The sequence below is a fragment of the Hirundo rustica genome, chromosome 2, assembly GCF_015227805.2.
Source record: "Hirundo rustica isolate bHirRus1 chromosome 2, bHirRus1.pri.v3, whole genome shotgun sequence".
NCBI classification, from domain to species: domain Eukaryota; kingdom Metazoa; phylum Chordata; class Aves; order Passeriformes; family Hirundinidae; genus Hirundo; species Hirundo rustica.
In genome coordinates, this window is record NC_053451.1 from 26,556,629 (window position 1) to 26,583,121 (window position 26,493).

The window sequence follows — 26,493 nt, forward strand, 5'->3', positions numbered from 1 at the left end:
AAACTATAGGCTGTGTATGAACGGTGTTTTCCCACCATCTTCTTTGCACTGGATCTAGCTATTAGGCAGAAGGTGAGGGGAGTCCCCAGGGAAGCTAATTTATTAGGTACTAGAAAGAAGATGACAAATCTTCTGTTACCCAACTCCCTTCTAGCTGCACAAGTGCGAGATTTAAGGCAAAAGAGGCTTGGAATACATGCCTAACATGAAGGGTAGAGATGGGACTGCTCCTCTTGTGGTGTTCAAGCCTGTTTAAGTAAGAAGCCACTTCATACACTGTTAACTCTGTCAGTGCAAGCCCTAACTGATATTTACCATGAGCGAAGTTCCATGTTCCATTCTACCACATCTGCCCCCCTGGCCCTCCCTCTGGCATCCTGTCCACTGCCCACCTGAGCAACTTGTTGGTCTCCTGATCCATGTAGGTGGTGATGTTGATGGCAGTTTCATTCTGCTCCACAAACTTCAGGAATTCAGTGGAGTCCAAGCGAGAATCACCATCATCAAAGCTCTGTAGGGGAATATGGGAAGATGGGAGAGGCTCTCATTTATCAAAGTACCCCTTCCTTCTTCCTCTTCCATACGTACATAGCATTTTGAAGCTTTAGTGAGACAAGTTCCATTATCCCTGTTTTTCACAAGGAAAGATGCTCAGAGAAAAGCAGCAACATATCCACATTAGCCTCAGAATGAGAGAGGTATGATCCTAGCCTTGGTCTCACAGATAAGCTACACTGCCTCTCATTCACCTCCTGCTGCTTGATTTATGGCTCTAACCCTATTTCTTCTCTTTTTTTCAGCCAGCTCTTAGCCTTCTTATATACCTCCTGCCTTAAAGCAGACCAGCTGCATTCAAGGAGGTGTCAGCTTTCCAATATGGGTAAATCCAAAGCTGTGCCTGAACTCTGACAGTGACAAAAGGGAAAAATCACAGGAAGCAATTTTCTGCTGATACCAGGGAAAAAATTTAATGCAATAGCACAACACCTCACCATCAACTTCTTAAGGTCCCAACAAGACTCCTGGCACTGAAGAGCAGCGTTTTTAGCCCCAAAATCCTGGATGTACTCCCAAAGAAGTAATTGCATTTTGCTTTCCTGTTTGGAGATGTGACACCGCAGTGCTGGGCACTCAGCAGGAATTGCTGTGCCCCCTCAGAGACAGCTGCATTGCTGTGAGTGGAAAATTAATCCTGCACACAGACTGCTGGCACCTAATTTTTGCTGTGTGATTGGGGCAGGTTGCTGTGGCTCCTTGTGTAGTGCTCTCAGGAATGCTGGAATAGACACTGCCTGTTGTTAACCTCTGTGTGTTTCAGGAGAAACATCTAGGGCTAGGGAAATTATCCTGCATAACTGCTCCACATGTGAACTTCCACTAGACTTTGAAGCCTCTTGTCCTGCTTTATTGTTTATTTATTTATTTATTTATTGGTGAAAATTACTGCAGTTCTCTTAATGACCCAGATTGTTAGGTGAGTTTTCTTGCCTTTCGAATCTAGGGTCTACATGAAGGCATTCCCACAGAGATCCTCTAAAATGGAGCAGCTTCCCACTGCTGGCCTTGCTCCCCTTGAAATAATGCCCTTCAAGGTCATGGCCTGCCTGACTAACAAAGCACATCCCAGTGAGCCCCACAAGTCAGACTTCCAGGAGGGGAATAGCTTAATGCCACATCTACGAACCTCCCCAACAAGGAGAAAAGGGAAAAGGTTCATTTCAACTATGCCTCCAGTGTTTCCTACATGCAGGACAGGAATCAGGCCGTTTGCAGGAATGCAGGGCATGAAGAGCCCCACAGCTTGGCATGACACAATTCTTCCAGTGACAGCAGACACTTGTTGCTGACACAATTTTCTGTGTGTTTGAAGTAATTTAGTTTGCTTTGCTTTGATTCATCCCAAACTCTGAATTCTGCTTTAAAAACATTTCAAAGCTTTAAGAATAAGATAGTTGAAAAGGTGGATTACCACCTGACAGAGAATCACAGAATCATTAATGTTGGAAAAGATCTCCAAGATCATCGAGTCCAACCTCTGATCGAACAGCACATTATCAACTAAACCACAGCACCAAGGGCCACAGTTGTTTCTTGAACCCTTCCAGGAGTGGTGACTCCACCACCTCCCTTGGCAGCCACTCTTTCCTCAGCCTGTAGTGCTGCCTGGGATTGTTGTGACCCAAATGCAGGACCCAGCACTTGGCCTTACTGAACCTCATACTGCTGACCTTGGCCATGGAAATTCTCCCTTTGGTGCAAGCAGAGGTATTTCTTTGCCATAAGAACTCTCACCCAGTGGCTAGGATCAGTGCTGCAGAAAAACTGGGACAGTAAAGAGAACATGAGGCTGCCTGTCTCTGAGCTGCAGCCTCAGGATGTCACCAGCACGCTGACAGGTTGGGGACAGCGGGTGTGAACGGCTTGTGCGGTGACAGTGGAACAAGCCTGTGACTGGCTCATGCATTTCAGCAAAGCCCACGACCTGGGGAGACCCTGCAAAAGTGACTGGGGACAGCACATTTGCAGGGAGAGGGACTGACACAGGACACTGCTGCTTTTGGGTGCTGGCAGGCACTGACAGGAGTGCCCAGGGCAATGGATTTCCACAGACAGAGCAGCATGAAAGGCTGCAAATGTGAGGATGCTCTGTGGAGTGAGGGGACCGGCTCCTCTGCCTCACCAGGGGGTGCCATTGCCATGGCAAATTTGCTTGCAGTGCTAACTCCTGTCAGGCACCATTAATCTCTTGCTCTCAACAGCTCATGATTTAAATGCTCTCTCCTCTTCCCCACCTGCTCCTCCAGCTCCATCCTGAATCCTTTGAAGTCTCTGTCAGAAGCCAGGCATGAGAGGGAGGGACACAGCAGTGCATGTGGCAAGAGCATAGGAGAAGCTCAGGACCTTCTGGTTACAGAGGGACAGACTGACAGAGAGGAGGGAGGAGCAGGATTATTGCAAGGCCCAAGACTCAAGTAGTTCCTTTCCCTCTGCAGAGTACTAGGGAGCTGCCAGCTCTCAGACACAACTGGGACATATTCTTTGAAGCCCCCAAGTGCCCCCTATACCCATCTCAGCATGGCCTTGGAACTATCTGGGAAAAAGAATCAGCAGCCCCTGCCACAGCTTCCTGCATTTTGAGCATTTTCACCTTTTTTCCTCTGTTTTTTGACCCCTGAGATTAGTTCTTTACTCTGCTACAGGCACATGTGGCTTGCCCTCCTCCTTTTCCCCAGGTCAGGTCAGACAGCAGGAGCCAGAGATCTTCCACATCTGGTTGTCACAAGCTGTGTCAGTGGCTGCTGCAGGCAGCCCATAACACATCAGGACTTATCAGATCCCTCTGGTGCCCAGTTCCACAGGCACATCACTCACTGGAGCCTCTCAGCTGGGGGCACAGCAGCTGTTATGCAGTGACCAGACAAGAAATGTTGTCTGGGCTCTGAGGCAGGTGCTGCTCTACTTGCCTTGAAGTATTTGTCCAGGATTTCACTGTAGTTACTGCCCTTGGAGAACCACCCATCTGGGATAATCTCAGCTTCCAGCCACTGGATCACCCGGCGACGAAGCTCGTCCCTGTCCGACTGGTAGCAGACAACTGCAATGGGAGACAGTACAGCAGAAGGAAAAACAAGAGTGAGAGAAATCGAGCTGGCAGGGAGATGACAGAGAGAGGACTGGAAATAAAAGCCAGCCAGCCCTCCCTCATGGCAGCTCGCAGCCCCTCAGTCCGTCTGGTCCTTGGAGTTACATCACTGCCAGAGCCCAGCAGATGCGGCATGTGCTGAATCGAGGATGGGCTGTTGGTGACACCATGTGGCAAGGCCGGAAAACAACACTCCTGCCAAAGCTCCTCCTTCCCATTCCTCAAGCTTGTGGAAGAACCCGGAGCTGACTCATCTTGGTGTGAAGAGCCCCAGACTGAGGGAGGAAGGTAACTGACAATGTCCCCAGGCTTCTACACTGCGTAGAATGGCCATTCAGCTGTCAGTCCTAAAATACCAAAACCTCTATCCTCTGCCAGGGTGAAGACTAGACTGAGCAAGCCTTTCTACCACTCTGTCTCCAAGACTTGAATTTCAGGGCCTATCATCTCAGGAAATATTGTTTCTTCAAGGATTTGTCCACTCTGACAGGAAACGAGAGGGTGTCAAGTTGGGCCTGTTCACTCGCAGTGTTTGCCAGTGGCACGGGTTTCTCCAGGGGGGTTATCGCTGTGTGTGCTAGTACAAACTGTGCTTTCAGAAACAAAACTGAAAGCCTGGCTGTGAATTGTCACACCTGCCCAGTGGCCAGCAAAGCCAGAAAAGGAATCAGTGTGCATTCACGTCACTTACACACACTAAGGATCTTCTGAATCCAGTGACTGCTATCACCACCAGATGGAGAGATGAAATAAACCCGGCATGTTTAATTTTGTACTTCTTTAAAACTGCTTTAGGGTGGTGGTCATGCTCTGACAGGGTCCTTCCTCTTTAGTTAGTATGAGGCTTTGCTCTCATCTGTCCTAGGAAGTTAAAGTTGGTGGTTATAGAGCTCGAGTACTTAGAGGTCATGAATGGGAAAAGGCTCTCCTGATGACAAGCCATGGCCCTAAAATCCAGTGTTAAGTACACATGGCAATACATAAGGGGAGAAACCAAGCACAGGGAGTTGAAGAGACTTATAATTTAGGTGATCATAGAATCATTTATGTTAGAAGAGACTCTTAAGATCATCTTGTTGGCTGATGGTAGAGGCAGTTCAGCTGTATCTCCTGACTCTCTGCCTCTGCACCCATTGGTTCATCACTCCTAAAGCAGTTTCCTTTTAAAAGAGTGCTCTTGGAGTTGGGGACAACAGCTCCACAGTTATGGTCTTAGATCCCCAATGAAGGCGGTGAAAGAGTGCTCCATCCTTCAGTCTGGGTGATGAGCACAGTTTGAGTCCCTGGGGGCAAACTGGGTTTCTTTGCACCTTTGCACTCAGTCACTGAGACATCCCAGCACAGTGAAAAGCCCAGGAGATGTATGAGCTCTGAAAGGTTACCCAAGAGTGAAGAGCCAGGCAATCACATTTCAGTAGATTTATCAACTCAGACTCTTCTACAGCCCATGCAGGATAGGACTTTTACACAGAGCTCTGCACTCCCCCAGCACACCCTCCTGCCATCTCCCAGAGCATACAAATTCATACAGAGGCCTCAGCCAAACAGGAGACAGCTTCTTACCTGGACTTGCAGCTGGATTCTCAGACTTCTTCTCTGTTAATGGAAAGACAGAAGAGGACATTTCTGATGCAGTGTGAAGCAATACAAATCTCTTACCACCACAGGTAAAAGCAGAGGAACCTGGGAGTCTTTGGATATATGAGGGCCACATGCATGATTGAGGGGCTGGAATCCCCTGGACCCTGAGGAGATACTGAGGACAATTTAGACTGAAGAACTGAAGGCTCAGGGACAATCTCATCGATGTTTATAAATCTGATGGAAGGAAATGAGGAAGCCTGTGCCAGACTTTTATCCATGGTATCCAATGACAGGGCAAGAGACAGTGGGCACACATTTAAACACATGAAACTCCGTCTGAACACAAGAAAACCATGCAGCTGGTGTGAGTGTGGGAGTTAAACAGCCCCATTGATGAGGCAAAATCCTTGCTCCTAAAGTTAATGAGGGTGCTTATGATGATGGATGATAGCATTGGTTTTAGAAGTTTAGCCCCAGAGCGTGACTTTTCCTCAGCAGTTAAACTGAGACACTTGGCTGAATCCAAAAGCTTAGAGTGAGGCAACAGGAGCAAAAGGCTGCCCTGCTCTCCTGAGTGCCACACTTCCAGAAGCTTAGGGAGACAATAGCTCCAAGGTCCCCTCACAGTCAAGGTGTCAGGGTTCTGAGTGTGCTAATGAGGGCCTTAATGACCCTGCTGGCCTCACCCCGAGCTTCCATCCATACTCTAACCATGAGCCATGAGGCTCCATTCCATATCTGATGCCTCAACTCCTAATCCTTGCCTGTGATTATTATGTTGTAGCCAAGCCTGTCTCCAGCTCTGTTGCAACAACTCTCTTCCATAGGCTGTTGATCCAGACCCTGACCCGGTGAACATGTTTCCACCTTGATCTCAGCCCTGCTGAGACTTCATCACTATGAGCTTGTCTGGCTGTTGTCTGATTCTGGTCACCAGAACCACCAGCCCTGACTTCACGACTTGATTTCAGGCCTGCTCCATCACTGCCAGCTTGCCTGGTCATCCGGACTCTTGCTTGAATCCAGCTACTGTTCAGAGCCTTGCCTTGTTTACCGCACTCAGCAACTGTGGGGCAAGGTCTTGGCCAGTGAGGCCTCTGCCTTGCCTTGTTTTCACGCTTCCCTGCCCACTCTTTGTCCCTGAGAGTGTAGGCAGCCCTCCTTGCCAGGTTACCTTTGCAGTGGCCATCGTAATCCACCTGGATCTTGGAGCCGGTGAGGCAGGCGTCGCGGTGCAGCTCGCAGTGGTTCAGGTACGTCTTGCCATTGCTCCCGCACACAGGCCTCTTGTGAGGTTTGCATTTCTGGGGGAGAGCCAGAGAACACAGCATTTCACCTGCCTCCTTGGGACAGCCCAGCTCAAGAGAAGTCCTTGGCATTGTCCCCTCGGCCCTGTGTTTGGAACAGGCGAATTTACCCTCATTTCCCCAGAAAAACCCACACAGGGAAGCTGTGCGTGTGAGTTCAAAGGCCTCACTTCATCCCAGTGTCCAACACCAGCAGGATGACAGGAGTCTTTCTGAAAGCAGAACCCTGCAGAGAAATCAGTGCTCAGCATAAATATGGAGCATAATTCTGCAACTGCTGCTCCATGTGCCGTGGCCATGCCTGCCCAGAGGTGTTTTTGTGCCTCTGGTCTATGCACCTGTGCCTGCTTGGCTCATTGCATCTCTCTGTAGACTCAGCTCCACCCTTCTGCAACCAAATGGCAGAATAAGGCATCAGCCATGAACAAAGAGCACAGCCTACAGCAAAGAGAGAGTTCACCAGTGCCACTGTTCAGGCTATGAGCTTCTTTCTTCTGCCCCTTTTGGTCTGGCCAAGCCTACCCAGAGTGACAGACTTGCTTCCTACTAATGGGGCATTTCACTCTCCAGTGCCCAGGCTGGTCATGCCAGAGCTGCAAGCTCTGAGGGAAGGGGGAACAAAGAGCCACGTGGCCATTCCCAGGAGCCAGGCAGAAATGTTTTGAAGGCATGGGGCAGAGCAGAGTAGGGAGACACTGTGTCTCTACAATTGGGAAAGACTCTTCTAATCATCTCTGACTCCCTGCTGGGTAAAGCTATTCATCCTTACAGCACTCTACCACAATTATTTCCATCTTACAAAAGCTGATTTTTAGTAGGGTGCTTGTAACCTCCTCAAACAAGATACCAGTGAGGGCAGGCTGTCTTGGAGTTCACAGACCACTCCCTAGAGTGCCCTTCAAAGCCAGTTGCATATCCATACCCCACTGGGCTTTCCCAACAAAAGACTTCCAGTCTCCTGTGCATGTAAAGACCCTCGGCAGTCCTGCAAGCAGCACAGCTGCGAGTCCCAGACTATATCTACCCTACAGGGCTCTTCCCCCACACAACACTGGAACAGTCCTGCTGTTTGAAGAGCCACTGTGAATTTGCAGCTGCTTCAAAGCAGCCACAGCCTTATTCCATCACAGGATCCTTGCAGTGACAGAAACCCATCGGGGGGTGATGGTGGTGACCCCTGTCCCAGACACAGAACCTGTGCTGCTCCCGTACCTCAATGCAGAGGCAGGTTGGCTCTCCCTTCTCCGTCACTGCACACTCACGCCCAGCTCCACAGAAAACATTGGCACAGATCTTAGATTTGCTCCTTGGCTCTTCCTGCAAGACACAAAGTCAGAGATGCAAAATACATCATTACTCAGAAGAGTAACAATGCAGTTTGAAAAAAAAAACCAAAACCACATTTAACTGGTATCAGGACAAAAGGTACCAACCACGGTGCTAAGGTGGGGATGACAGAACAAGAGAGACACGACTTCAGTAGATGGACAGCTCAGACAATAAGAAGGAGCAGACACAAAAACAAGGGCTACAGTCCCAGGAATACAGGGTTTCCTTCTGGTCATTCCTGGAAAATCACCTGGGAGAATTGGAGCAAACATGATCAAGAGGAAGTCTAGCAAGAATGGCAAGAATAATTTGCTCATGTCAAGGACTGCTGTCTTTAAAATTTCTTTTCATGGAGGGTAGGGAGCAGAAATGCGTTTTCTTGAGACATTTAAGAAGAAGGTGAACATATCCCTAGAGAAAGATACAATACAAACAGGCAGAAGAAATTGCTATCAGGCACCAGATAACGTCCTTGTCATAAAAAGTGACAAAACTACATGAACCGTTATCTTGCTTTCACTGGTCAAGATTAAACACTTTAAAGGAAGAACACTGTCATGGATGAGATAATTATCCAGTAATCCTCCCATAATGAAAGTTCCTTCCTGGTTCCTGACAGCCTGTGGTTGACTTATGCCCTACAGCACAATTTATATGCTTTACAGTTTTCTCCTAGCCAAAGTCATCACAAGTATTGTTCACATAACTGTCAAATATTTTCTTTTTTTTTTTTTCTTGGAGTCCTACAGCATTCCTAAACTGGTGACATCTAGCATGGAATATTTCCATACTTTAATCATGGTTTTGATACAACTACCACTTATTTGTATCCATTTAATGCCTTTTTAAATAGACTTTTAAAAGAAGAAGGTAGGTTCCAGGGGTTCAGACTTTGAAGAACCTGCCTTAATTCCCTGCTTTGTCATTAATTTTCTTTGTGACTCTTGTTTCATCTAACATTTCCCACCTGTATGTTGAATACCTGATTTATACCAGCCAACTGGCTTCTGCAACAGTTTTGCATCAGAAAGAAGATTGAGGAATGAAAAAGAATCAGTGAGATAAGTCAATCACATCTGCTGTGTTTCTTCTGTCTAATACTTTTTTTTTTTTTTTTTTTCTTTCTCATTTGAGTATTATTCTTATACTCTGCTGATTTGTGGCATCTTTGTACCTCCATCACATATTTTTGAAAACAGATGACGATAAAGGAACAGAATTTGTCGGAAGAGCACACATTATTGACAAATGCTGAACACATTTTTTCCTTCTGTTTCTTCTTTATCCTAATTTTTTTTGCCTTTAAACCCCAATTTCACAGAGAGCTGTTGTGTTTACTGAACAGTCCACAGAGACAGCCAGAAGATTTTCTGAAAAACCTTGCCCTGGTCTTCAGAATAGTTTGTTTGCTGGCCTACTGCACAATTCATCAAACCCGAGAAGGTTTTTTCAAAGCACGAATCCCTCCAGGTTCACATAGTGACAAACATCTTTCGTACTCTCTGCAGGTGTTCCTATTTTGCTGCTTATTCTGTCAAACACAGTATTTGGACACGCCAGTCTTAGCTGAGAAATTAATCCCATGTCCCAGGCCTGTTCTCTCCATGAAGACAGCATTCTCCCTCTGCCTTTTCATCTCTTTTCACATATTGTTTCTGAGCTATATCCACCTCTCTCTATTCTCTTTCCAGTGGAGGGCTGGGGTAAATGAGCTGGGTGCTTCTGGGGTGGGATGGAACAGCGGGAGTACTTCACTGCACAAAGCAACCTCCTGCAACTCAGGGCAGGAAAGAAAGAATAGCTCATTTTGCAAAATGCACAAGGAAATACCCAAATTGTCCAAGGCTGGGGTCTGACTTTGGGCACTCACACACCTAAAATGCAGCGTAGCTACCAAAGCGCTGATCCATGTAAGGGGTTTTGAGCGACTTGTCAATCCCTTCAAGCAAAGACAGAAGACACCAGCTGGGCACAGCTTTGAGTGGCCCAGCAGCAAGGTCTGTAATCCAGGTGCCTGGCAATAGATGGCAGTACTCTGCCTCTCCCATGGACAGGCAGGGACTGCCAGCAGCCACCTCCCAATCCATGCCCACCAATGCCAAACCTGGCTTTTGATTCCTGGCTGGGACTTAAGGCACTGCTACAATGCAGCCGGCCTCAACAAGCATCTACAGTGCCCAAGCTCAGGTTGCAGGACTCCTCTCTCCACTGGAACTCACTTGGAAATCTGGTCTCCAATGTGGCCATCCACAGCTTCCTCACTGGTAATGCTAAAGCCCAGGAGCCATCCCAGAGCTCTTCCATTGGAACCTGGGCTGGGGAGGCTGGCAGGGCGACACCACCAGAACAGCTTCTGAAGACACCCTGCCACCTGCCAGGCTAGAAGGCCACGTTACTCTGATTTTTCTCATTAATCAAAGCAATACAATTTTCTGGTTGCTTCTTCTTATTGCCCTAAGTTGCCCTAGGCTGGCAGGGGGTTGGAGCTGATTGCCACATTCCAGCATGGCTTTCTCCACCGCAGGATTCAGCCAGAGGAAGAAAGGAAGCGAGCTGCTCTGCCTGCCTGCCCTCTCACTCTGGCACAAGGTTTCTCAAACTCAGCTGGGGCATACCACAGGGTGGGAGCTCCTTCTACCAGCTCTTGGCTGCCTTCCCAGCAAGCGTGGGACTCTCCTGTGCACAACTGAGAGTGTTACAGGGCCAGAGGTGGATGACTGGATGAGCAGAGTGGGAGTCTGTGACTGAGGCTTTATAATCTCCTGATTCTCTGGTGATCTCTCAGAAGCTACCAGCCAAACTGGTTTCTTGTGACAGATACTCTGATCTTACCTTGGGCCTTATCATGATTGCTTTTTATAAAGCTTCTCCTGCTGGAGTCATGTGAGTGAGGATGGCAGCTGCCACTTTAATATTGAATAGCTCATCCTCACACCTGCCTTGTAAAAGCTTGAAAATATGACCTTCAAATTTTTAAATTTTTGAATTTAAAAAGAAGACTCCACTGTGTTTCAACATCATTGCCCTTAAATTAATTAATATCAGAATTTGGGGTCTGGAATAGCAGATTTTACACTGCTTTGTCCCTGAGAGCTGCCACTGCCTTTTCTATCATCCTGTGCTTGGGAAGTGTTCCCATTCCGGCCCACAGCGCGCTTGGGCAGGCGGAAGGGAAAGGGCAGAGAGTCGTAATTAATTGCTGCACGGTGGCATTTCCACTGCAAGCCTTGGCAAGGCAGTTCCTCTCTTCTGCCTCGAGTGAGGTGCCCAAGCTCTTTCTCTGGGCACTGCTTTTATGTGCTCCTCTGCTGCCCAGAGAGCAAGTGGGAAGGTGTAAAAGCAGCAAGGATGAAGCCAGGGCAGGAGCACCTGTACCTCTGGAATGTCAGCCACAGCACAGGGGCACTCTGACTCTTCCGCCTGCAGGGGTACAACCTTCCCAGACATCTTTTCTGGCAAAGACCATGGAGAAAGCTGTTCCCAACAACTCAAGGGCCAGAAGTTCAGGGCAGCTGGGCAGCATCACGTATGCAGAGCTTGTCTACTGAATGGGGATGGGAATGCACAATGCTTTTGGAGGGCTGGGAAGCGTAACCCTGTGGATGAAGGTTCTTGCATGTTAACAGGCAAACACTAAGCAGAAGACCTGAGCTGACAGTGCAGAGAGTCACATGCAATGCCTCTGCCTCAGCTGTTGCCTCCCGAGGAGCAAGGAGGAAAAAGACATTTCCAAGGCACCCGCAGGCGGGAAAGCCAGAGGCAATGCCAGCGGTGAAGGATCACCATGGCAACCAGCAATGCAGGGCCTCAAGGTGGAGAGCTAAAATTAGGAAATTAGGCAGTGGAAAGGGCTGTTTGTCATCTCTGGCAGCATCCGGTGCTGAGGGGTTGGACCCCCAACACAGAGTAAGCACAGATGTGCGGAGCATTTCCGAGTCCCTGTCTGCGCCTGGAAGTGCAGGACCGAGCGTGACTCGACACACCAATGCAGGGCCACGTGCACGGCTGCACAGGATCCCAAGGTCCTGCGAGGTGCTGTGCCTGCTCTGCACTGGTGGGACTGCATGGAAACAATGCAGTGTCTGCAGTGAGATGCGAGCAATTGTACACGTGACAGAAAAGAGGTACCGCGGCTCCTTGCCTTTGCAAAGGAACTGCAGCTCTCCCTTGGCTGCCGCCTCCCCTGGCCCCTGTTGAGCCGTGCCTGTCCCCCTTGGTGGGAATTGGGACTTTCCCAACCAGCCTGTGAGAGCTGAAGCCATGAAACCATGAACAATTCAGTGACAAAACACCTCTGTAAGGAAGAACAAGCTTCCACCCGCAGAGAAGAGCTGTGCATGCAGCTCCATGTCCACAGTGCCCTGCTGCCCGAAGAGAGCAGCAGGGATTACTGCCATTACACACGTTCTGGGAAACAAGCAGAAAGATTGCCCTACTACTACATGGGGAGCTAATGTGCTTCACAACAACCCCTCATACTGCCTTGTTTTCTGCATATCTTTCCATACAAAATCTCCTCTTTGAGGCCTCAAAAGTCTTTTTCTCAGCAGCCCACACTGCACTGGAGAAATACTACCTACTGTCCTGCTCCTATTGACACAAGTAACAATCTTTTCTGCTATCAGCAGTGAGGGTAGGTCTTTTCTTCATTTGGCATCACTCTCTGGAAATCCATAAAATTACTTGACCCTCACATAATGCTCTGTGCTGTTTGCTATAAAATCAAGGCTTTGTGGTTTTGCCTTGCGTGATGTGCAAGGAAATCAAAGTGCTCTAAAGCTGGAGCATGGAAAGCTCCTATGGGAGGCAATCCCATGTATTATACAAACTTGAGTGTTACACAGATAAAGCAAAACTAAAGGGCACCGAAATGATGTCTGGGATTGCAAGACATGCACAGATTCTCATGCCTCAGGAAAGGCAGCAGCAAAAGCTGGGTACAAGTTTTCAGATATAATCAGTACAATTCACAACAGACTCCCCTCCATGCAATCAGAGAAAAATAAGCCATGCAGCTATGCATTTCTGCCAGTCTTCCCTACATCTTCCCATCCACATCCCTTTTGCCTGTTCTCTGCCACAACTAACATGGGAGTAGGGATGTAAGGGATCGCTGAATGTGCCAAGGTACCACCTATAAACTGCATAGCCTGCACAATTTCTAAACCAACTCAACATGCAACCATGAAATCTAGTGCCTTGTCTAGCTGTTGTCTTGGCAATGTTTGCTTCTGGATGCAGAAAGGTTTGGAAACAGAAGGCAGTAGGTCAACAATGCAGAAAGCTGAGGTAAGCCATGTCTCCTGACTCCTAAAACTCCCTCCTCTCCAGGAGCAGGGAGGGAGAAGCACTATGCTGCAACATTCAAAAAAAGAGGGCAGGGCAGCAGAGCAGCTCAGGGGGGAGGTCAGGAAAATTTAGCAACTCCTGTACAGTGATGGCACTGAGAAAGCATTTGGCTCATGCATTTCATCCCATTACCCAAGTGTTTCTCTGGGAAGAGCAGCTCTTTCAGCAGCAGTGTCCTCCTGCAGAGCTCCAGGGAGAGAAGATCCCATGTTCACCGGCGGGCACGAAGGGGCAGCCAGCTCGTCACCTCTGGTCATTTGTGCAGCTGGCTCTGGCAGCACGTTTGTCCCGTTGTTCTGGTTTGCAGCTAACAAGCAAAGCACTCATTCCTCCATGCAAACCTGACCCAATTCTTGTGGCAGCTCCCTGGGTCCACTAACACTCTGGTGTGATGGCGTGGAAATTTGGCAGCAGCACAAACTGGGCAGATTAGGGTGAAACAAGCAGGTGCCTCTGACACTGGGTTTGCCAAAAATAGGTAATGTGACCATTACAGTCTTCCTTCCTTTGGGCTACTGCCTCAGATTGGAAGAAAATCCAACCAAATTATCTTAAATTCTTACTTGGAAGGCTTGAGTTTCATTTAGCAAAAATAAGATGGAGATAAGCCCAGCAAGTAGGGATTGAATCATGTGATTCCCAATTAGCTCCAATAAAACCAGACATCATCAGGACAATCTCAGGACATCATTGCTATTGGGATGGTGCAGTAGGCTGTGGAATAATACTTACTCTACTCTGGAAGGAAACCTGCTGCCAGAGGTTGCTGTACACACTGGTGGAGGGTCACCTCTTGCACACTTCTTTAGCTATCTGGACGCAACGTGGCACCCTCTGGAGCTCCTCCCTCCCCTGCTGCAGGAGATCCCCATCCATCTCTGGGGGGCACATGGTACATGTCCTGCTGCTCACACCAGCAAAGGTGTTTGCTGGGCAGCTGGAAAGGCTCAAAACCAGGCTATCCCTTAGCTAGCTAGTTAAAAAAAGAAGAGATGTTTGTCAGGCAAAGTCCAGATCAGGGCTGGATTCCCCAAGGGACTGTGACCAGCTGCATTTGACAGTGTTCCCAATGCTAACAATATTTGAAGGGTGTCGGTATGGGGTCTGTGCTGCATACAGTGGGGTCTAGTGCCATTTAAACTGCAGGATCCCTCCTCCCCCAGGTCCTAAAGCCATCCTGCAAGCGGCAGAACTAATGAAGGCCAGTTTCCAACAGCTCTCTCTGCAGGGCCTGTCTGTCAGCTCGTTACAGGGCAGCTCACGGACTCCTTCCTCAGGGGAGGTCTTCGCAGGCCCCTCTCATTAAGGCAGTCACCTAGAGTCACAGAACCAGCTGGATCCCATTATCTCGGAGGCCTCCACCGCTTTATCAGCTGTGCCGGAAACAGGCCCAGAGATTCAAGACTCGCTGGAGGCCGGAGACAGGCAGGCAGACACAGACAGCCTGCTGACATAGCTTTGCTTCCTTAGGGAACCGGGCAGGAATGCCTTTGCAGAGCCCCACAAAACACTTCTCTGGCTCAGCCTTTCCTCTTGACAGACTCAATGTCACTGTTGCTTGCAGTCCTGAGGACAGATCCTCACTCCAGCCCCCTGCTGTCTCCCTGCCACCGACCTTTGTGCTTCCCCTATAGCATTTCCTTTGTGTTGGATGAGAGACCCCATCTCACTTCTGCCCCCTCAGAGCTCCCATCACTAGGGCATTTCAGCCAGCTTCAATCAAGGGCTGTGAACAGCAATCTGGACAGTGTCAGGAGCTACTGCGCTCCCAGTGGGATGCCTGCCATGGAGGAGCATGTGCCCCAATCCACACAGCCAACCCCTCTTCCCAATACTTTGCCCGTATCTCTTTTTATTTTTAACTGACATCTAGGCCTGTCTCTCTTAAAACATCACACCAAGTGCAACCCCTTAGAGGCTTTTGAATGCTTGTGAGATGAATATTTAATGGCAGCTGACTTTCACTAATGGGAAACAAGCCAGACCATACATCTCTGCACATGCTGGGAATCAGGGCGTGTTCCCAGAAAATCTGGACTCAGAGAAAAGAAGGCAACAGAGGAAAGGAACTGCAACTCCCAGAGCTCAGAGGAGGTTCCCTCTGCAAACCCGCACCTCACCCATTTGTGCAAGACCCTCCCTGACTTGCTGGCTGCTCAGTCACGATCCATGGATCAGATGTGTCCATCATATGAGCACCGAGCAGGAGAGCGGCTGAGGCTCTGACTGACCTCTGTGATAAAGGGGCTCATCAGGTCAGTGACCTCTACGTGAGGCCATGGAAAAACAACATGGCTTGTGAAAACCTGCTTGTAGGAATTCATCCATGACTCTGTCAGGGAAATGAAGATGTCTGATGCTTGTACTGCTTACTAAAGAAGACTGCCTGGGCAGCACTGCCTTGCAGACATGGGCAGGATGGATATAGAGCTCTACCTCCCTACTCACCCCTGTGGAGACATGGTCTGCACTGCTGGCAGGGACAGCAGCCCTCACATGCCACCCATGGCTTTCTCATGTCCCACAGTGAGCAGGAAGAAGCTGGTGCCTACACAGAAAGGGAAGCAAGAATTGGGAAAGAGGGTTTTCTCCCCACAACCTGATCAAGAGCAGAAAGGCATCTGCCAAACAGCTGATGTCTTACAGCGTGATGCTGCTAAAACAGTTACGGAGCCAGGCACACCTCTCGGGGACTCCGCTGCACAAGGATTCTGTTTTCCCTTTTAAGCTGGAAGGAATGTCTGTGCTCTGGCCCCCACAATCTCATATTTTCCACCACAAGGCAATGACCAGTGAGGCCCCATTAGGGGAACAATGACACGAGAGTCTGGGGAAGAGGAAATCTCTCCTGCAAACAAGTCTGGAAAATGGCTGCTAGAAGGAAGGGACCTTGCATCTGGCAGCACTCTCACTCCTGCAGCCTCACTCTGCTGCTCAGGCAAAAACACTCCTTATGCTCACAGCTTCCTAAGTGTCATGGCCCAAAGCTGCACTGTCTCTCACCACCGCTCTCTCCAGCTATCCCTACAGCACCTTTGAAAGAAGGAGCTTTATTCCCTTCTGCTGCATCATGTGGTGAAATTGCCAGCTTTTCCGCAACCACCGGGATCTTTCTTGCTAGTGCTGGCTCCCAGCAAGTCATGGAGGCAGGAGTTCAGAGACTGACTGATTTGTGCATACCAAACCAGCTGAAGAGGCTTCAGTTGTGAGCAGGGCAGAATCAGTCCCACAGGAGGAGACGACATGATGCTCTGCTGTGCCATAGTTCTTAGAAGGAGGAATCAAGTTAATCACTTTGAATTTGGATAGAAAAATAACCCTTAGGCACAGGGAAGCATCTAGGTGCACATGAAAGGTCCTAACTGAAGTTAGTCCACAGGGCCCTAGGGATGAGATTGATATCATCTTCTCACATGACAAGACTGGAGAATAAAAGCCCAAGGGACAAGACTTGTTCAAGAATGACCAGAAGACAGCAGCTCAGCTTCCTCTGCTATCTGGTCTAGAGCCAGGACCACTTCACTGTGTAATACACAAGTCATACTCCTCACTGGGGCATCATTTTTCTTGAGTGCCCTGGGCCAGGCTCTATTTTACCATGGCTGAGCTCCTAGGAATCACAGTTCTCCATCCTACTTTGTTTAAAACAAAAATAAGAACAAGACCAGCACTGACTCCTGAATTCCAACAGGAGGCTGTTGTTCTGTATGGGAGTAGCACATGAGACAGGTCACAGTGCTTAAGAGTAGTCAGAGGAAGGCCTTGACATCAGGAGGATGAAGGAAGAGGATGAGGAGTTCACCCTCAGGGCCTCCACACCAAAGAAGATCTCCGCACCACAAACTATTGCTAGCAACTAAACAGAGGTGCCATCACCTCTTTTTCCCTGAGCACACCCAGGTTCAACTGCAGAAGGGAGGTTTTTCTGTCAGATGGCATTTCCCCAAAGGTGTATGCTCCTTCCTTCATCTGCCCCATCCTGAGGTGCACTCACACAGCTGCCTGCCCCCACACCCATTACCCAATCTGAGGCAGTTTGTGCCATATACAAATGCTCCCTTTTCAGTCCCTAAATCTGTGTTGATGCACAGCTCTTTCTGTATCATGGCGGTCTCTCTTTTTTTCATCCTTCATTCCCCTAATTTCCCACACTCTGAAGTTGTGCAGATTTTACTGGTCCCGCCAGTAAGTTTCGTTGCCTCTGTTTTCTGACCAGGGATGATTTATTTCTCAATGGAATCCAAATCTGGCACATTTCTCCACCATCACCTGGCTCCAACAGAGAGAAGGAAAGAGTGAGCTAAGCAGTGGGAGGCAAGTTAGAATTTACAACCCCATGGCATATCCACACCCCTTCCAGTAACTGGATACACAGGAGGAATGTAGATTGCAGGAAATGCTGAGGTTTACCAGCAGCCTCCAGCTTCTTGTGCAAGAGTCCTCAGTGGTTTTGTTCCCCTCACTGGGATGGGAATCCAACTGCAATGGATTTGATCATCCCTCTTTCCAGTTCTGTCCCTTAGTCCTTCTTTACTCGCTTTCTACCACAGCATATTGCAAAAAAAATGCAATGGAAATCAATGTGACTGGGGGGAAACACTGAATCAGCCTCAGTGGGGGAGAGTGAAAACAGAGCTGGACATAAGCCAGTTCTGCACTTCCCATTTTCTAGCCTTGCTGAAGGATTTGCCCAGCTCCTTGTTAATGCAGAGCAGCTTGGGGTCTGCTCCACCCAATGGCTCTGCTGGAGGCAGCTCTGGAGGAGTGAATCCCCATGGGACAGTGCTCTGTCACAGGCATTTCTCTCCTCTGAAGCTTCTCTACTTCATGAAGCCATGAAATCCCCTTTACACAGTGAGAACAGTGGGGAAGGCTCAGAAGACCCCTCATTATTAGACATTATTTTGTCGAGACAATGTTTCATGGTCTGTGGTATTGAGGGAGCGTCCATCCCCTTCCTGAAATCATATAGCTGGGAACAGTTATCAGACTAACAGGAACACCTGAAAGTAGAAGTGAAAGGCAAACCTGCAAGAGAGGAAAGGTTTGAGTAAGGCTGCAGAAGTAACCTGGAGTCTGCTCATCAGTGGGACATCTGCCAAAAAGGCACGGCTCCATCCAAGGTTAAACTGTGTCCCTGTAGCTAGAGGGAACTGAAGGCAAGTCTGCCAAAGCTTGCAAAATGCAAACTAGGATTTCAGGAGATGACCTGGCAACTCACAGGTGCGTGCACCTACTGATTAGTACGGGAAAGAGAAGAGAAAAAACTGCTGTAAAAACTAAGTGAAAAATCTTTGCTGCAGCTGGGACATTGGGAAGGCTGCAGAGGTGCACTGGGAGAGATGTGTGTGTGTTCAGTGCTCTCAGAAACATCACATCAGCAACAAGCAAATCCTATTAAACTGCGAGGGCAGGCACCCCACAGCCCCACACCGAGATCAGGCAGTAGCAATGTTGGGCCATGTGGGACCCAGCAGAAGGGGAACTGTGACCCAAGCTATGATCAGCATGTTCTTTTCAACTCCTGCTGTCCCTATTATCCTTCAGAAAGCCTCCAATCTAGTCACCAGCACCGGAAACCATCCCCGTGCAGTGCTAACACCATTTTATGCCTATCCTCAAAAGACTTCCCTCTGTGGGAGGGAAAGCTCTGTAAGTCTCTGGGACTTGCACTTAAAGACTGACCTCTTCACTGAGACAGCCAAGAGGAAGCTCTGATAAGGCAAGAAGGTCATGAGAAAACTGGCAGTATCACTATGAAATAGGCTATAAAATACAGTCACTATGGAAACTGCCACAGTTGGAAGGACAGAAAAAAACTTCTAAAGTCCGAGGGTTTCCAGCCTTCCCATGGATGCCCCAAGGATGGGTGTCTCTCCAGGCTATCAGCACCACAGCCAACAGTGGCCCCTTTGCCCCTGCACTGCTCCCTGCAGCTTCTGCTGGACCCGAAGTCACGTGAAAAGATTGGTCAAACCCAGAGGCTTTTTCTTAGGCAAGCTGCTTGTGCTTACAGTGGTGTGTCCTCGTGGGTCCCCTGCCTCATTTCTGATATAACACAGCCTAAACAGAAGGGGAACAAGAGATAATTATGTTGTATGGACTGTCAGTGAGGAAGTTGGATGGTATTTCCCCCAGCACCACCCCCGACCTGTTAGCTTATGATCTGTTGTTTGGAAGATATACCTGTCACAACCACAAGACCCTCCCAGCAGTGAAGCAGCAAATAAAATGAAGGGGAAAGTGAAGCAGATAACCTCTGCTGTGCTCATTAGAAATGGCACACCCCGTACCCACACGTGTAGTCTCAGTCACCACCACTTCTGCCAGAGCAGAGCTTCCCTTATGTCCCCATGGCTGACAGCACAGACTTGCCAGCATTTGCAGCCCAAAGGCAATACTGTGATTAAGAAACAAGAGAAGTGACCATTGATTTCCTATAACTCCTAAATAAGGCTGGGTAATGTTTTTCTGACAGAGACCTAATTCTCTAAAAAATGCAATTTGAGGTAGACCAAAACTATTTGGAAATTTCTGCCTAGTTCTGGGAACGGCTTTGATTCCAAAATGATTTTTAAGATGAAGTGAACTATTTCCCCTTTTTTATTTTAAAATATATTTCATGAGGTTATGTATGTAAGCTTAAAGGTCAAAGAAAGCAAAATAAAAACATCTTTGGGAAAGCTTAGCAATTTTCTTTGCCCAGTTATTTTTTTTCTGTTGAAAATAAAGCATGAAATTCAACTGACCTAAAATGCAATTTTTGAGCTGACTCTCTGATTCAGCTAAGGAAATTAAAAAAAACCAACCAAATAAGTTATTCCAATGGCTTTATTCCTATAACATTGTTATTTGGTGTCTAAAGCAACCTATTCTTCTAATTCTTTCATCTCCTTCCATCTGGCTGTTTGTGACTGTGTCTGGAAATAAAGAACTGTTGCAGACATCTCTCTCCCCCTCTCTCTGCAACCATGGAATTTTTTCCTGTCTAGCTGGGAAGACTTTGGGTACTGACTCCCATGGCTTGACTTTCAAAAACAAAACAAACAGAAAAATCAAGCCACATCTCCATTTGGTGGTTATGAGAACCCAGAGAGATGCTGCTTCAGGGAAGCAGCAGTTTAATGAGGCAGCTCCCAGTCCAAACTGTACCAGGGCTGAAAACACCATTCCCGCTCTGGTCCCCTTCAAACACTCGGTCCTGTTTCACTGCTTCCCATCCTTCAGACCCCCGTGCCTGCCTCCTGAGACACACAATGAGTGCTGCAGCTGCCAGCAGAGGAGGAGATCTTTGTCCTGCTGGCACCATTCAAACCCAGCTGGGCAAGCTAATGGGCATCGGGAGCTCTGCATGCAGAAACTTAAATGGGAGGCTGATAAGTGCACTACAGAGATACACAGGCTTGCCTGGAGAAGCAGAGTGCACCCAGGACTCGTGCAGGGACAGCACAGCACTGCCTCCAGCTGGAGAGCAGGTGCCTGGGTCTTCCCAGCTCTCCTTCCCTGATGGGTAATTTCAAGAGACACTGCCATCGCCTCTGCGCACACGCAGAGGTGGCTCAACTTGCAGGGACATAAAGGACCTGAGTGCATCACTACAATCACTTAAACACAGGACTTTTGAACTCCACTAGCCTATCTGCCCCCAAACCAGTAAGGACAAGCAACAGTGCCACCCACATGTGATGAGGACAATCTGAGCACATTTCTACCCACCCTGGAGACAGTGTCGAGGCATCAGGGACTTGCTATGAGCTTCAGTAATGCCCTGGGCTAGAAGGAGAGGGCTCCAAGCCCTGCTAGTGACCCTGAGGCTCTCCACGCCTGCTGCAGCCTGCGTTCCTAGAAGAGGGATCACTGCTTGAATCACCTCCAACAGCATGAACTATTCTCTAATACTTCCTGAGCCCTTCCCAGGACGTTTTGCTTTCTGCCCTGTGGCCTGGCTGGTCCGCATTTCAGAGATGAAAGGCTGTGAGCGCACACAGATGCCTGCATCCTTACGCATTCCTGGCTCGAAAGCTTTCCTCGAAGCAGCTGCAGCTGCCTCCCAGCCCAGAGAGAGGGCTGCAAACCCCAGCTTGCCAGGTATGCTGCAAGATCCCAGCACAAACCCCTCTGGCTTTGGGACCAGCTGTGATCCCTTCAGGCCCCCAGCTAGCCCAGCAAAAACCAAGGCAGCTTTCTTGCTTTCCCCGAGAGTTACAACTGCCTTAAGGAGACATGGTGCAAAATGTAGAGGCCATGATGCTATCAGCACGCAAACTTGCTCAATAAGAACATGTGTTTCTCATCTGTTTTGTCCTCATGGCTCCCAGAGCTCATCAGAGATCAAGCATGTGAAGCACCACTGCCCACAGCTGGGAAATAGCTATAGGGAGGGAACCCAAAGAGCACTTGAGGTCTTGGGCAGAAAATTCAGAATCTGTGCAACACCAAAGCAGTCAGTAGGGCAGGCACTTGGGTGGCTGCAATACAGACATCTGCATGCATCCATCTCCCCTGCCCAGCTCTAGCACAAGCCAAACCAAATTCCCAACCTCTAACACTGCAGGAGAGCTTTTTCATAGTCTCAGCGTGCAGCTCAGCCCCATCACAATGTTACAGGGAGACTCTGCCAGCAGCCTGGCAGAATTTCAGCCCAACATACTGTCCCAGCAGTGGTTCCCACTTAAATTCAGCATTGGTGCAGGAGCTCAGCCTTGACCCTCCACAACCAGCAAGAAAAGGTGTCTCCCTGAATGATGGCCTCCTCTGTATCCCTCCAAATCCAGCCCTTTGCCCTGACATGAAGCCCCCACAGCTCAGGAGATTGGAAGGGAGCTCTCAAGGATCACATCAGCCTGTGGCACCAGCTGTTGGCAGTGATAAGCTCAGAGACTGGGTTGAAGCTCCAGCCCCTCTCTCTCTCTCTCACATAACTAAGATAGGGAATTATAAACACAACCTTGTCAAAATAAATAAATAAATAAATATTTAAAAAAATTCCACAAACCCACCAGAATCTGTGGAAGAGTAACCACTAAAGCAGCTGGATCCAATGCCTTGGGGAGATCTTGATGCCCTCATGCTTCGTGCATGCAAACCAGAGGCACACCAACAGATGTAGGGCAGAGACCTCTTAGAAAATCCATTGTATTCCCTTAGCTGGCATATTCCTTTGTGCAAGGGAATCCCTGTTGTGAATGCTCTGAAAAGCAATGTCCTTGCAGTTGCTGTGTATCATATAGTTTATCATATAGTTTGAAGCAAGTGCTCCCCTATTTCCCTCCCCATCATGTCTCAGAGGTGGGCTGAATTAATTGCATGTGCTGTTTCTGTGAGTGCATAAACTGCACCGCTGCCATGTGCAGACAAGACAGATGATAGCCAGAGTAAAGAAGTGTGGGTTTGTGTGTCCTCTTTACACAGGTCCTTTCTCCTAATACTTCCCTGAGATAATTATTTTTTTTCAAACCACACAGGCAGTGAAATGGCCCCGTTCCCACACCACCTTACTGAAATCACAAGGCAAGAAAAGGTGGCTTTGTGCCATCCAGCTGATCACTAAAACAACTCATGGCTGCTGCAGGAGCTGTGGCTGGCACAGCTCTGTCCCTGCATCCCAGTGCTGCTGAACCTCTGGCCCCCTGGCACTGTCCTTTCCACCCTCAGCGTTGCCCTGGACAAGGGAACCCCCTGCAGGAACAGCAAAAGTACCATTCCAGAGAAGAAATGTGTTGTTTTCTTCACACCACCACTCCAGCGTGGGGTTTTCAGCAAGGATGCTCCTGGTAATAAACTCAATCACCTGGAGTGTCTCTCTGCTACACAACCCTTTCTGCTGTCTACGGGCTGTTTAATTTCTCTCTCGAGTGCCAGACCTTCTGTTCATTAGCACTGTACTTTCCCCAGTTGCCAGCAGCTCTCATTGCTCTGTGTTTGTCAAAATGTAGACTGCTTCCTGTCCTGTTTTATCCCCTCTCATGATTGATTTTTACTTCTGTAACTTTGTCCTTGTGGAAGCTTCATTTCCTCAAGGTGTTTGGGCAGTCACAGTCTTTGGTATCTTTCTGATGCTTTGGAGTAAGGTGAACTTCAGCTCCCCACTCCCTGCTTGTCCAGGTGACTTTCCTTGCCCCCTTTCACAGCACACTGCTCCTCCTGCTCTCCAGCATTAGTCCCTATCACCAGCTGTTGCCTCCAATGGGATCACACTGTTGGGAAGTACACAGGGCTTGGGAGGCTCTTTGTGAGTCACCAAGTCCATCTCCATGTTACAGGTGCTCCCTCTTTGTGCAACTCCATTTCCATGATACTGATGAAAGGCTGTTACTTTTGGCTGTCTCACACCCACGGAAAGCCTGCTCTCAAAACTGTCTTACAGTTATAACCCTTCTCCTAAAGTCAAGGCTGACTGTATTCATGGCTGATTCATACACATTTATTCGCACTGGCATAGGAATAAATTCTGTGCTTTAGCTGCTCCAAGCATATGACTTCTATACTTTAACTCAAACAACATATTTCCCTCCCTGGCATTTCATTCCCTTGTCTTGTTCAGCATAAGGGAGGAAAAGAGAAAGCAAAAACAGATGTCTGACTTAATAAATAATGCTCTTTTATAAAAGTAATCTCTGTTTTGATTGTTATCAACAATACTTTTAAAGAAGCGTGAGATCCAAAAATCTTCTATTGCATTGAAATCTGGGGGATAGGCCAAATCAGAGGTGAAAATATGCAGTTTAACATCATTTTATGGCCAGAAGAGGGCCAAGAAAGTGAAAATATTAAATTCAGTTTTGTAACTTAAGTGCAAGTTTAGCCAAGGTTCTAATCAGGACAGTAAGCTATGATCATCAAATTCCTGTTCCTTCCAGGGAAAAAGAATCCTCTGTATAAGATGTGGCATGCAAGATTAGGGGTGGAGACAAAGCAGAATTGATTTACTCATGGTTATAATAGTCTGGGAACAAACAGAACAACATGAGGCAGCTCTAGCTTTGTTTCAGAGGGGGAACAGCCACCTCCAGAACTAAATCCCCTTCTGCTTTGGAGCTGATATCCATTATTGGCCATGCTGTTACCTCAATGGACAGCTGAGAGACAAAAGACAGCGTTTTGTCCACAATGTAAACCTTCTCCAGTAAACCAGGGCTATGTTTCAAATGATTTGTAATTGCCTCCAAACCTGCAATTAAAAATGCCATGCTACAGGCAACAATTGCCATGGATGCTTGGGATCTCTGCAGGTATCTAAATGCCCATGGACCACAGATAGAGCTTGCAGAGATTCCAGGAACAATTCCTGGGACCCAGGGAGAAGGAGGAGGGTAGAGATGCTGCCACAGACCAGCTCATATCTGGCTCTCCCACTTATCCCCCCTAGCTTTAATTCCCACGGAAAGAAACAATCCTTTTGTGCAGGCTTTTGCAAAATCTCTTTAGCAGGAACACACTTTCATCCTCCTTGTTCCTCTAACAGCCCTTGTGATCCTGCTTCCCAGAAGGCTGGTTAAGCACAGATGGATTGAGACCCCCTTGCCAGCCCTTTGCCTCCCACGGTCCGGGCAGGCATCCCATGCTTCTCCCCAGCACGGGGACCTGACCCCAGGGAACTGCAGACCTCCAGCAAATCCTCTGCTGGTATCTCCAACAGAAGGCAGCAGACCACACAGACTTAGCTGTCCTCTCTTCGATGAAGAATGCTGCCTTCTGGGCAAATGTGAGGATTGTTTTGGGAATGCAAGAGGGATGCAGAGCATAGAGAAAAAGGGAGGGAGGAAAGCTGCATTGTTTTCTCTCCATTCTTGGCTGCTCTTTGGGTAAATAATGGACTTCTGTATCCAGGACTGCTAATCAGGTCTAAATGCCCTCAAAGAAAGCAAACAACAGCACAATGGGAAAGCCCAGAAATAAATCCATTTCATTATAAATTCATTTTGTTTTCATTCCATTTTTCTTGCTAGCAAGAAATTTAGGTTAAGCTAAGCACTTTCTTTTCCCAGCAATCTCTGCTGGCTGTTGGCTAATGCAACAGAAAATTAGGCTTTTGACAGTATAATGACTTGGTTATGAAAAAAAAAGGCAATTATATTATTTCCCAAGAAAAATTCTACAGCATTAAGTGTCTGAGCAGTACAGCATTGTCCTTGAATCTGTTGGTGAAGGAATTTTACATGAAGAAATAGCGGGATGAGCAGCCTTCATGGGAGATTCATTTTTCTGCAAAGCTCTCCATTGCTCAGAAATACAGGCACGATTTCATAGCAGGGACACAACCCATATGTGAGATAACTGTGCTACTCAAGTTTTCACCTCTGTGCTACTTGCAGCTGTGTCACCAGAACTGGAGACTGTAACCACCTGAAGACTGCTCCATGGCACACAATAAACCCTTGTCAGTTCATCAGTATCAGCACATCTCTGTGCTAGTGTTTCTCACAAACCCATTAACAGTAGCTAAGGCTGATAATCCAGGAGTAAGGAGGAAGAGTCTAGAGCACTTAATGGAGTGAATTCATAACAGATATCACAGATATTTCAGTAATCCTCCATGTCTAGGCTATTCCCAGCAAAGCTGCTTGAAGTCCAGCTGTGGACAGGAATATCCCGAGGCAGCAGGAGAAGCCACCAAAGGCTGACAGAGCACATTCCACTCCCACTCCTGAACACCACAAAGGGAAAATTTGAGGAACTGTATGGTTTTGGGATGGGCACAGAGCACCAGAGCTCAGAGGCTGTGCTCACCTTGGGAAATTTGAGAGAGCCAGGCACTAGCCGGAAAATCCCAGGCATCCAAGCTTAGAGAATAGGGCCAATGGTGTGGTCTGCAAGTTCTCAGACATGGTTTAGGGGTTAGCCCAGACCCTCAGTAACCAAGAAGTAATTCACGTGCAGTATCTCCAAGTAAGAGCTAAGACAGTCTAACAGCAGCATAGATGTTGGCCATTTGGTCTCCCTTGGCCCCACAGCTGGCAAACAATCCCACGTATTTTAATTTAATAATGCAGATATTGCCAAAATCATGGCAGAATCTCAGCCACAGCCTGTAAGGAGTCAAGTACCATGATGGGAAATGCAGTAAAGGCCAAGGTAAAGTCATAATTTTTCACACATCTGGTATTTGCAAGACATCCTTGTGACTGGAAAATACAAAGACATGCCAAGCTGTGTATATGAAACAGCAGCTCTGATCTCCCTCCAACTTCACCTGGGTTTGTACTTCACAGCCTGACCTCCTCTAAAGGTCCTCTGAGGAACGGAGAGCAGCTGAGCCAGCAGATTCACAGAAATCAAGGT

At 48.1% G+C, this 26,493-nt stretch overlaps 1 protein-coding gene across 1 annotated transcript in view; it reads right to left on the reverse strand.

The window, feature by feature from the left end:
• The window catches only part of FSTL1 (follistatin like 1), a 51,995-nt gene that overhangs the window by 6,625 nt on the left and 18,877 nt on the right, over nt 1-26,493 (reverse strand). The window contains exons 3-7 of the mRNA XM_040055556.1: nt 7,747-7,851; nt 6,402-6,531; nt 5,207-5,239; nt 3,465-3,595; nt 393-511 (exon numbers count right to left, since the gene is read on the reverse strand). Coding sequence (XP_039911490.1) covers nt 393-511; nt 3,465-3,595; nt 5,207-5,239; nt 6,402-6,531; nt 7,747-7,851 — 518 coding nt within the window. The remainder of the gene's footprint in view (nt 1-392; nt 512-3,464; nt 3,596-5,206; nt 5,240-6,401; nt 6,532-7,746; nt 7,852-26,493) is intronic.